Raw genomic sequence first — 12,429 nt, 5'->3', positions numbered from 1 at the left:
CATCATTACGGGTTTAATATATCATTATTCGTGAAGCTTTTTTCGGTGTTTTGGATTTTACTTTTTGGCAACTTAACTGCTGTTTTTGGTGCAATCTGTAGATATCAAAATTGACTCTACTAAGCTTTGGTTCAGAAAAAAAAGCTGAACAGTTGCCAAGGTGCATGGCCTGCGCCACAGCATTCTAGATTACAAGAAACGGATTCTAGGCCGGATAATATGTGGCACTTTGCTGGTTGCGTGTCTTGCTTTTACTTAGAGCTCTATTTATAGTCCTAAAATTATCTTACGTTGCTTACAGCTATGCTACCATGTGAACAACCCCCGCACTGAGTTGATTTAATCTTCAGGGTAGCAGTTGCACTTTTGGAGGCAAAAATGCTAGAGGCCGTAGTGCTTTTGAATTGACATTCACATTTAGAAGGCCATTATTATTGTTACATCAAGTGAACAAAGTGGTAATTCTATATTGTATACATATTTCAAATAGGAGAGGTGAGCTGCTTAGTAGGTTGGTATTCATGTTGAATGGTAGGGCATGCAAACATGGACTCTAGAGAGTTGTCAAGACACCGCAGATACCAACTATAAAAGTTGACATTATGCTTGAAACAAAACAAGGCAAGTGTAGATATCGATCAAGACGTCATGCCTGTAGGTCTATGTGACAGATAACTGCTCAGCATTTGATTTTTTTGTTGAGTTATTCGATGGTTGGCTCACTCACGCACTACCACATGTCGCTATGCCAAGCCTCAACTATTAGATACATTTCTTCATTTCTATGCATGTACGAAGCTGCATGATTTAAATTTTGGCATGCATTTACGCCATGATATAAAGATAGGTTTAACTATGAGCCTCTGGTTAACTGTCTTGTATGTTCCGTTAGTCTGCCTTCTCATTGTTAGTTGGCATTTGAAGCACCCTTACTGACCTGCGGCCATGCTTGCATGCTCAGTCTTTTCAACATGTATGCATATCATGCGTAAGGAAAAAGGTTATTGAGTGAGTATTAAGAAGTTGAATTTATGTCTAGTGTAAAATGTTGTTTCTGTTGAAACCTGCTAATGTGGTACGAGATATACATACATAAGCAGCATGCTTTCGAGACTGCTACCTCATGAGGCCGAGAAAGTCAAGTTGTGTTACATGGGGCATGCTAAAGAAAGTGAATTATTTCTTATGTTTTTTTTCTCGGCAGACATTCTACAAACACTGGCCAAAAGGCGGACAGAAGGCAGTACAGATGGACATAAATAAGCCATCGGGCTGCCTCAGAAACAGTGACTGAGCATTAACCTGTAAGTATCTGCGAGTTCATGGTCTTGTCATGTTAGTCTGTGAAGTGGTTTCTTGACTATTTGCAATATTTTCCAAAACTGGTGCTTTGATGCCTCAATGTGGGAAGACGTTTTTCCAGCACTATTTTGGGAGAAAAACTTCCTCATACAGCAGAGGCCTTTGAAACCATGTGCTCAGAAATTGAGTTATGGGAGAAAAATAACTGACACATGATTGTCGCCCCATGCTTTTACCACAGTCTTTGCTTCTTTGTCAGCGAAATTTCATGTCTATGGTAGAGAAATAATTTTTGTTTCAATTTATGCTAATGTTGGTCGTGAGAAAACATGGCAAAATGGTACTCGTCCATGACCCGCAAATCGCGGGATTAAGTCCCGGCTGCAGCGGCTGCATTTCCGATGGAAGTGTAAATGTTGTAGGTGTAAATTTTCGGGGCCGTCCACTACGGCGCCTCTCATAATCATATAGTGGATTTGGGACGTTAAACACCACATATCAACCAAATCAAACATGGCGAAATGCAGCGTTTCTTGTATATTTTTTACAAGAGTGATTCTTTCTTGTAGAATAAAATTGCATTGTGTGTTTTGAGGAGTTAAAAATACTTCTGACCTTAAAAATTGAAGACGCCTTCACACACTTTTACCCTGGGTTCTTTGGCTGATAAGACAGTGATTAAAGCATAAACGTAAAGGGTGAGCACTACACTGAGAAGAAAGGCTTACAGTCCATATCTTAAAATTCTATCAAACACTACATGACAAATGTCTTATTATGGCAGAAGTTAAGATGATGATAGGGGGGGGGGGCTTTAATGAGGGTCAAATCATTAAAGAAAGTTTGTTTTTCGAGCCAATCAAGATTTTTCAAGATTAGGTTGTCTTGAATGTTTGAACGAAAATTGTGTGTCTAAGTCGTAGCAGTAACCTCGATACGGTTTGCTGCTCTGTTAAATGGATATCCTCTTGTCCAATCGCTCATTTTTAGCATCATGGACATAGTGTTATAAAACTGATGAGCATCCAGACCCCTGCCAAATGCCTTGTCTTCTGCAGCTTAAGTTTCGCACCAAGTATCATTACAATAGAAGCACTTGTTAAAGTTGAGGATTTGTAATGAATGTGCTGAGACGTATACCTGATGAAAAAATCATTGAACGAATGTTAGAGCTTGTTATCCAACAACAGAACTTTTTTTTACCGAGGCAGCAAACTCCATCAAGGTTGCTGCCACAATTTAGACAAATTGTATTATTCAAACATAGGCTCGAACAACACACTTAATTTAGCAATATGACACTCATTCAAGCCTCCATCTTCATGTTATCTCCTGCCGTAATGAGATGTACAACTGTCGTGTAGCGTTCATTGGATTTTTAAAAAACTATATATGCAAGCCTTGCTTCTTAATTTAATACTCACTATTTGTGTTAATGCATTATTCATTGTCTTCGTCAGACCATTACCTCCACCGTGATGCTATAAACAAGGCGACGTGTACCCATCCAGCACTCTGTCACGCGCAGTCACAGAGGGCTGGATGGGTTGAGGCTACGGAAACGACAACGAAGCCCTGATCCCCTTATCTCACAGCTCCTGTTTCTCGCTCTAAAGGTGTCATTACAATATGTTCCCTGCTACACGTAGGACTTTGCAGTGGTATACAATATGCTTTGTCTTGTGTAAGATTTCATAATATAATGTTAAATTTTTGTTCACTCCACATAATCCTCCATGGTGTTAGTAGTTACAGAAACTGTAACTGCCACACCAAGGCGCTAGTTAAACGAAATTTGTTATGCAAGTCTATGAATCCTTTGCAGTTAGAATATAGCGTGTTTAACATTGAGTTCCTCTCTACTATAGCACTAGGTCTTCATAGCATCCTTCTAATTGTTGTTCATGTGATCAGTTTTTGTCCAGAAATACCGTCTGCTTTTGTGATTCATGAAATAGTGGTGTGAACAGATGTGATGTACGTAGTAGACACCATAGTGGTTTAAACTCTGAACATTGCTGCTGCTGCAATAGTTCTTTTTTTATATACTTCCTTTTCAGACATACAGAAAGGAGCCAAGTGAAGCTGTTCATGGGCCATGCACACAGTTTCACATGCGGGCTTTTAGCACTTTTGACATTTATGTTTCTGAATACATCTGCCAAAGTTATGTTCAAAGAAGCATGTAGTAGTGCATTTCATTGTTCATTCGGCAGGCTCAGCAGGTATGACTCACACATCTGCAAGATAACGAAGCACGGTGCATACACACAAACTGCCCCCTATACACTCTGTATTTGTGGCTTAACTGTAAATTGGTTACTCAGACCTTGCACAACAATTAATGCCAAAAAGATGTGAAAGCTTTGCCATCTATGCGGGTAGCGTTCTCGGTATTTGCTGGCAATAAGTGTGCAAAGTTCAACCAGTCCACTTGTCACGTATTTTTTTTGTAAACATTTATAGATAGAAGGCTGGGGTTGTTGGAAGCTGATGCATGGCAACGAATATACCGCGACTCCAGAAGTTTTCTGTTTTCTCACCTTTGTACACGAGGTGGCATAGACAAATTGTTCAGGCTGCAGCTATGTCTTGCCACTCAGCAGCGTTCAACAAGCTCTGTGTCAGAACACGTTGCATGGAAAACTTAAGCAACATCTTTTTTTACGTTCTTTATGCTTCGGTGACTATTTTTCATTTGTTTTGCCCATGGAAGTTGCGTCGCAATTTTCGCTTTATACTTTACCGATGACCTTCCTCAAATCTTCAGTGCTTTTCGATATACCACGAGATATACGTTGACGGACCGCACACCTGCCCATGATCAGAGGAATTTCTTCTACAAAATACACAGGAGTATTGCAACGCCACTCCTATTGGCAAAATGGGCAGAAAGAGTTCAGATGTTCAAAGACTGCAATAGTGGGATGCTGCTATTGTCACCAGTGCAGCTTGTTCCAAGACTGAGTTGAACTGCTGGACAACAAGGCATAGCTTCTATATAAACAGTGCTTGAAAGTGGCTTGGAGACAGATCGGGGGGGCGGGGGTCAACTTGGAACATTGGTTTATTTGTTGTCAATCCTTAACTTCCAAGAACAACATGTTCACGAGGATGTATATAGCTAAAGAACTGGCCAACCTTTACCGACTTGATGCCGACATATGCTGCAACTGTCATCTGCTTAGGTGGCAACACTTCTTTGCAACTTTATTAATTGCAAGTTCAAGTAAACTTTTTACACTCATTATTTCACACGTAGTTTGGAACATCTTTGCATGTACAGATTGGCTCAACAAAAAAATCTGCGAAATGGGGAAAGGGAGAATGTAATGTGAACTTAGCACGGGTAAATTTTTGGCCTTGTTGGTGTAACATTTGCATAAAGTTCAGCGTAGCACTTCAAATCACAAGGATGTGACAGGCTTGTGTATGTTCGGCCTGTCACATCTTCGTCATTTCAGTGCCGTGATTAGCTCTATACACCTCGTCATGTGCTCTTTGTGCCGCTGTTCGCTGCACACTGTATTCTTGTGTTCTTTGTGTAGAGTTCAGTCCAAATAGACTCCTGTTCAATTTGGTGTTGTGTACATAACAAACAGGTACTTTAGGGAGCTAGCCATGAATGACTGCATTCATTCCACAAAATCATGCTACCTGCGCAAAACATATAATACGTTGTAATCAGTCTATGAACCCTGTGTTCACTTGCAGATGAAGGTGTGCCCAGAAACTAAATTAACCGCGTGTCCAGCCAACAAAACTATCCATCAAACAACACATATAACTCACATTCACAGGCACGCACAACACAAATGAAATCCTCCATTGCTATATTTTGCAAGCAGGCTGCATGGCACAGTTGTGGTGCGACATACTGTTGTGCGGAACAATACAGCAGACTGTTGTTCAGAATAATACAGCAGACTTGTGTTAAAACATACAAGCACTTTTTGTATTAGTTGCAATAACGTACAGAATACGTAAGAACGCTTAGTTCGAAGGAAATTGTCTTATTTTGGTCACGGAATAATATCTGTCCCCTTAACAGAGTGACGGGTTCTGTGATAAGTGTGTTGAAGCATGACTTCCGTGAGGAGGCTACGTCTTAAGTAGATAGTCTTAAGTAGACGGAGTGTAAGAAGACGGAGTGTAAGTTATGGTGCCAATGATGAGAAGATGTGTACAAAATGTCGATAAAATACCAAAGAACATTTCAGGATATCTTTAACCTGCTCAGTGACAGCGCAATTAAATCGCTGTCATTGCCCTGAATACCACCAACGTAGCACAAACACCGGAAGTATTGCTCGAAGATCAGGTTCAGGAGGAGACCTGCATAACACCATCAGAACTGACATGTACCTCAAGCAAACATTGCCTACTGAGGACCCAAACTTGTGTTTAGTTTTCGTCGTCGTCATGCGGCGCTGTGTGATCATGCACTGTGTAGAAACTGTGCAGAAAACGAGGAGGAGCGTCATCATCATCATCGGGAGATCAGTGTGTTGAAATGAAGAGGAATTCAACGGGGTCTTCGCCATGGAGACATGCGCTCGTCCTTGTCTCAATAAAGGACACGCCTCACCGTACTGCACCAGATCCGGGCAGACCCTGTGCCCTCCACCACCGTCGTTCGCACGAGAAAAAGTGGCGGCAAACCACCAACTTTAAGCTTGTGCTTTCCCCAAACTCATCTTCATGCATGAATTCTGTCCTGACCACTACGCGAATTTTTGTGCGGCTTTTGACAGCTTCCCAACGTCTTTTATAGTCAGGAAAAAGTGCGTAACAAAACAATTCTTTCCACTTCCAGCGCTCCTTTCCCACTAGTGTTGTGGGGCGATGGCCTTTGCCTTAGGGGATGATTCTTTTGGCGTCGTAGTCAGCGGCGGAGAATGTTACGTATTTCATCGTGCAGCAACCTTTATCGGCTGTTGCCTTAAGATTTGCTGATACGGGTCCTTAGACAGCCGCCAGGAGGACCGGTAAACAGGTGGCATTACGTTAACACGGATCGGCCTGGCGATGATGATCGGCATGGTCCTTGGAGTGTTCACCGAATGCACTCCTGCGAAGCCGTCGCCGACGTCGTGCGGGCGTTCACCCCACTCTCGGCACTGGCAGTGGTGGTAAGTGTGGCCGACCTCCCTACAGTGGTAGCAGAGAAGGCGCTTTTCAGGAGCGCGTCAAATGTCAGTTTTCTTTGGTGCGTATATAGCACTGGCCGACAGGAACATGGTATGGCGTAGGTGATGGTGGCGGCGGTGGGGGTGTCTGGCGACGTAACTGCGATGATGTGGTGTCTGGACCTTGTCGCGGAGAAGAAACTGAACAGTGGACTGCAGCAGCATAGCTCATGGCTTTCGGCTGTGGCTACGATAGTTCGGAAATTATGAGCGATCGCTGAACTTCCCCGCGGATAATGTCGGCGATCGAATATACTTGAGACTGCGGCAAACGTTGCAACTTGCGCAGCACTTCCCGCGCAATTGCTCGGATGGTGTCAGTCTTGCTTTGGCCGCAAGTAACACACACACAAAGTAAAGAAACAGACAAGCACAAGTGGCACTTCCAACTAAAGCAGACCGGGCGCAAATCCAGACTTAAGTAACAACATACAGACATGCGCAGTCTTCACACAGTCTTACGCTATCCAGCTATCAAACAATCTCTTCTCCGATAAGTACAACGTCACCGATGGTTAGCTGATACAACTTTCACTTTTCTTTTTAATGTAATAGGCTTCCATCAACACACGCGCAGTTTTATGCCTACTTCTACCTAGAATCTTAAACTCGTTGATTGATTGATTGATTGATTGATTGATTGATTGATTGATTGATTGATTGATATGTGGGGTTTAACGTCCCAAAACCACTATATGATTATGAGAGACGCCGTAGTGGAGGGCTCCGGAAATTTAGACCACCTGGGGTTCTTTAACGTGCACCCAAATCTGAGCACACGGGCCTACAACATCTCCGCCTCCATCGGAAATGCAGCCGCTGCAGCCGGGATTCGAACCCGCGCCCTGCGGGTCAGCAGCCGAGTACCTTAGCCACTAGACCACCGTGGCGGGGTAATCTTAAACTCGTTAAAACGTGGTACACACCCGCAGGCTTTACAATGCATAGGCAAATGCGCCAAGCCATCTTTCATTAAGTTTAATTCATGCTCCCTAACCCGTTCATTATTACAGCACCCGGTAGTTACGATTTACGAGTTGCTACAAGAAAAGATAATGTCATAAACAACACCTTTGGGACATTTCCGTACATCGTGCCATGTTTCTTGCAGCATCCCTGTTGGCTCGCCTCCACCCCCCCCCCCCCGAGCAGTTCTCGAGTACAGCTGAGCCAGTTTTACAGGCACCAACAAGGCCAACAATCAGTATTGTTACAGTATTGGTTTCAGTCAAGTCGTCGGTGGCCAGTAAGTCCTTTTCGCAATAGGCTGCGGAGAGCGGAAAGTGGTTGTACTGTTTCGTTCGTATATCAGCTGTCTTTTTAATACTTGTATCCTCGGCGAGAAATCCGACGACCAGCCTGATGAGTGGCTTGCGGAGAAGTCCTGGAAACAGTTTATCTTTAGCACGCTGCCTGAGCAGATTTACATTTAGGGGCGAAGTTCCTCTTAGTCTAATCTTGTCATGCGTCACGCGTAACCAAGAAAAGCAGTGACGAAGAAGAAAACAAGGCAGTATCTCCCGAACAGTATAACAGACTCATAGTCTCTAGAAGTACGTACACACTGCAGTTGAGTGAGAATATTTTAGATGGCGCTGTACCGCTGCTCTCAGATTGACTGCTGCGTAATCTGTGCCTTGGTACGTGGAGAACGAGCACCTCTTTCAGTCTCCGGGATAGTCGCCGTACTTGGAGGATCATTGCTGGGGCGTGGACGAAGCAGAGCGGCGGGCGCGCTGAAGACGCTTGCCCTCGGCTTTCTTGGCTAGCGTCTCGTTGGTGGTACCCGCACGCCGTCTGCATTCTCGAACGCTATCGAACGCATGGGTGCATGCACGGACAGATGGATGGATGGATGGATGCTTCGCCCACCTCATCATGATTCACTCCGTGGATATGCTGTGATTTTTTTTGTTTTCAGACGACGCAGCGTTGACCTGGAGCAAAAGTCGAGTCATCTCTTTTGTGAAGATAGTGACGTTCTCTTTTGGTAGCTGCCCTAGGGTCTCCAGCAAAGAACCGGCCCTGTCCCTGCGGGCGGCGCTTGTAAACGTATGCAGAAATGCGCTGCGAAAGTGATATCAGGTTTCAAGTGAGGACTGCCGGTTCTCAAACCAGATCTTCCTGCGTCTGCCAGGTAGAAGTAGACGTGGCACAGAGTGTCTTCGATGCTCCAGTTATTAATGGCTTGTGACCCGCTCATATGTTTCAAGCCAAGTTTCCGGGCCTTGAGTGATATGCACGGAAAGTTGGCAGCTCCTTGCGTTTCCGGAAGAAATTCGGTGCTGGTGGCACAAGGGCTGTCATTGTCAACGTGGTCGAAGTCAAGGTCTTGGTTTGACGGGTATTTTCAGGCAGAAATTCCTGCTCTGGCCGTATACCTTGTTGCCGATGGCTTGTTTGCTGCTGGGGGTTGGCGTCGCGATGTCTTTTTTCTGACTTGGGCTGGAAGGGGTCATCCAGAGCATGAGTTCAGCTTATGTCATGGAGGTCTTGACGTTGACAAAGGTAGTAGTCAGAGCGTGCGAGATAAAACACTTTATTTGGCTGGACTTCGGGCCAGGAACGGAAACTGTACGACGATAATAGGAAACAGAGCGTCAGCCGTCGCTATTCTAGTCGGCGGTAAGGTGCGTCAACATTTGTAGACGCAGCTTCCAAGTGTATAGCGTTATTACTGGTGCTTGCCTAATATTTGGAATAAACTTGATATTTTGCGCAGTGCATGTAATCGTAACAAAATAATCACAGACAACCATGAAGCTTCCTCGAAATTGCAACGCGGTCTGCATCGTGTTGCTAGCAGCTTTCGTGGGCATAACTCGAATACGTAAACAAAAAACAATCAACACACATGGCAATCAATACCTGTGCAGTATGTAAAGTTTACGGAAAATATAATTTAACCCACTACCCCTTTCCTTGGTTGCCAGCGGTCGTCTTGTTTTCCTTCGTCTTTTTACTTTCGCTCTCGCGCGTGCCAACATCTTCTTCAGAAGACAAAATCAGCCATTGTACGCGTGCTTTTACCAACAACTCATTGTTGGTCTGTGTTCGAAAGTTAGCACTTTCAACAAATTTTAGTGCTACGTAACACAAAAAAAAACAGTACGCCTCTGTCGAGCCCACTCTACCTTCATGAAAAAGCACTTTCCTACCCAAAATATTCTGACATACGGCATTTTTACACACAAAACCCTGGCCCCTCATTCTATTTATACAACGAATAAAAGCTCTATTTTCTGAGGAAATTCGCACAGCATGCACATATCAGTAACCATAGGTACCTTCCGAAAGGGCGATCATGACCGCCGGGAAAGCCATGATGACCAGGACAAAGGCGACGCCGCCTGCCAGGGCTACCCAACGCATTGCACTGTTGCGGCTTCGATTGCTGGAGAACAAACAGAAGTGGTCAGCAGGATAAGGCCTTGCCGACAGTGGGCACGCTTACCTTGAAGGTAGAGCAATCTGCATGTTTCCATAACCTGGCAGAGAAGCGTCACTGGGCCCCGCCACTTCCTGTGCTGCCATCACCTGCGTGCCGTTTTCGCCGTTATATAGGAAGCCAAAGCAACGCACAGTGGCGCTGCGACTCTAGACAGGCAGCGCCATCTTTGGTAGAAAAGTAGAAATTTTAGATGTATATCGCGCGTTTTCTCTTCCCGCCAATGCGCTGCCGCTCGCTCACATGCTCGTGCAGAGAGCGCGTACTGCATTTCAGTCACCTCACAATGTACCACCTGCAGTGCGGCTTCATAAAGATCTCTGAGTTGGACAAGCACTTCCGAAAAGCGAATCTAACAAAAGGAGTGAACTTCGTTAGTCACGTTTATGGTGTGGAACAGAAGACGGAAGACAAGGACGCTTTAGTCACAGTGAAATGCATTTCTCAGGTCTTCCGTGATAATACCGGGTACGACGTATGCCTTGAGGTAAGTCTCATTCTGCCAACATGAAGCCGCGTACTCTATCGGTGTGTTGTGTTGACGTTTATGGAAACCATATAATTGTTGTTTTGATGTGGTATCTAGCAGTAGCAGCCATGTACTGCCATGTGCAAACGTTTGCGGCGTGCTAAAGAATTAATAAAAACTAAGGTTATGCGGTCGTGGCACTGAAATGTCCGAGAAGTTTTCGAATCACGTTCTCCGTGCCAAGGCAGCATGACCCGCTGACCTCGCCGCGAAGCAGCAAGCTAGAGTTTCACCACATCGGGTCGAGTTGAAGTGCTTGCCCCGGTTTTTTTTTCCGGCTCTCGTGTACTGCTTGCTCCATCTCTCGCGAACACGGCTCTGTTCGCCTGCTGTGACTTGCTGGGAAACTGACACAGCTTTACACGTGAAGGCATCCCTCGGTGTTGTCCGCATTGTTGTGGCAGCCCACAACCCAACAATACTTACGACCTCGTAGACGCTTCTGTGCAGCCGCTTCTTCTATCGCGGAAAAGCAACTTCGTACAGCGAGCATCTCAGTTCCCGCACAGACTGCAGAACGTATTGCGCGTGTTTCGCACGCAATACCTCGCCCGTGCCTCTCCTCAAGTTTTCCGGAGCTTGCCGCTAGGGCCAGGCGCAACGTTGTCGTCGCTCCACAAACTTGAGCTTTGGCTACCTATAGGGTCTCATTTTTTTTTTATCACATCGACTTACCCAGGCAGCAACCGCAGCTATGGAAACGCTAGACCTTTTTTTTTTCTTGCAGACCTCAGTCATGATAAAAAGACCTCGATTGCAAATGATTCTTGAGCCCCACATTGTGACGTCTTTTTTAGCCTGGGTGCTCGTGATATAATGCAGCTACAGCAAGGAATAATACATTAGCATAACGCAAAAGCAAACCAGCTTAACAACTAATAGTTCTATTAAATCACAGAATAATTCATACCATGGTACCATGTTTGTCATGTGCATCGAATACTATATGAGCATTTAAAAAAAAAGACGATAACCAAATTCTGAAGGTATACATCTGCGAAATGGTTTACTGAACACTTTGTGACTGGCGATATAATAGGAACACGAAAAAAAGGGGGGGGGGGAGAAAGGGACAGACGGGCGCCAAACTACCAATTGTTTATTGCCAGTGCAGTCTAAAAAAGAGGTAAGATATACCACCCATGCGCAGTAGAGGGCAAGATTTACCACACACATATGTCGTCACATGAGGAGTTGAATAAAGAAGGACCCCTCCGATTGAAAGAGTACAATAGACGTGTCATTGACACAAGCTGACCAATTACTTTTTATACAATACGCCTCTAGCAGTTCTGCTGTTTGGTTTCTGCTTTATTCGATAAACCTAGCTTGCTCAAAACGTTGCACACACGAGAGAGACCTGACGTGCGCAGGAAGACACGCACCATCATTCTTACCACTACTATTCGCATGCTCCCTGAGGCGGTCTTCAATACACTGTCCGGTTTGTCCGATGTCATTCAATGATTTATATCTGGCGTTTACCGTCCTACTACCACCACATGAATATGACAGACGCCGTAGTGAAGGACTCCGGAAATTTCGACCTCTTGGTGTTCTTACACGTGCACTCAAACCTGAGCACACGGGCCTACGAAAAATTTGTGGCCACAGGGGTGCCAGTTTATTCAGAGTGGAAAACGCAACATGAATCGCCGACATAGTGACCGCCTTCTTGAGGTTATATAGTTAAGCTTGTGCAATTAACGCTAGACCTGTGGTTTAGCACGCTCCCTTTCTTTCGAGTGATCTTCCTGAGTGCTGATATTTAGCTTCCGTAACTCAGGTTATGCAATGGTATGCAGCAATACCTGAGAAAAGCCAGGCTTATCGAGTCTGCCAATTTTAAACCATAGGCTGACCTGCATGATGGGCGGGCACAACCTGCGCTACGCGGTTTGAAAGCAATGCAGGGCAATACTACGTTTTACAGTCTTGAAACGAGCGGGATCATATGGCAA

The 12,429-nt window shown here is 44.8% G+C and overlaps 1 protein-coding gene across 1 annotated transcript in view; it reads right to left on the bottom strand.

Annotated features, from left to right (window-relative positions):
• LOC119168610 (neprilysin-1) overlaps positions 1 to 12,429 on the bottom strand; it is a 638,470-nt gene that overhangs the window by 587,727 nt on the left and 38,314 nt on the right. Inside the window, exons 2-3 of the mRNA XM_037420008.2 lie at positions 9,946 to 10,028; positions 9,779 to 9,885 (exon numbers count right to left, since the gene is read on the bottom strand). Of these exons, the coding sequence (XP_037275905.2) occupies positions 9,779 to 9,885; positions 9,946 to 10,025 (187 nt within the window). The 5' untranslated portion in view covers positions 10,026 to 10,028. The remainder of the gene's footprint in view (positions 1 to 9,778; positions 9,886 to 9,945; positions 10,029 to 12,429) is intronic.

This window comes from Rhipicephalus microplus, chromosome 3 (assembly GCF_043290135.1).
Source record: "Rhipicephalus microplus isolate Deutch F79 chromosome 3, USDA_Rmic, whole genome shotgun sequence".
Classification (NCBI taxonomy): Eukaryota; Metazoa; Arthropoda; class Arachnida; order Ixodida; family Ixodidae; genus Rhipicephalus; species Rhipicephalus microplus.
Note: the sequence above shows the minus strand (reverse complement) of the source record. Positions and strands in the feature narration are given on the sequence as shown.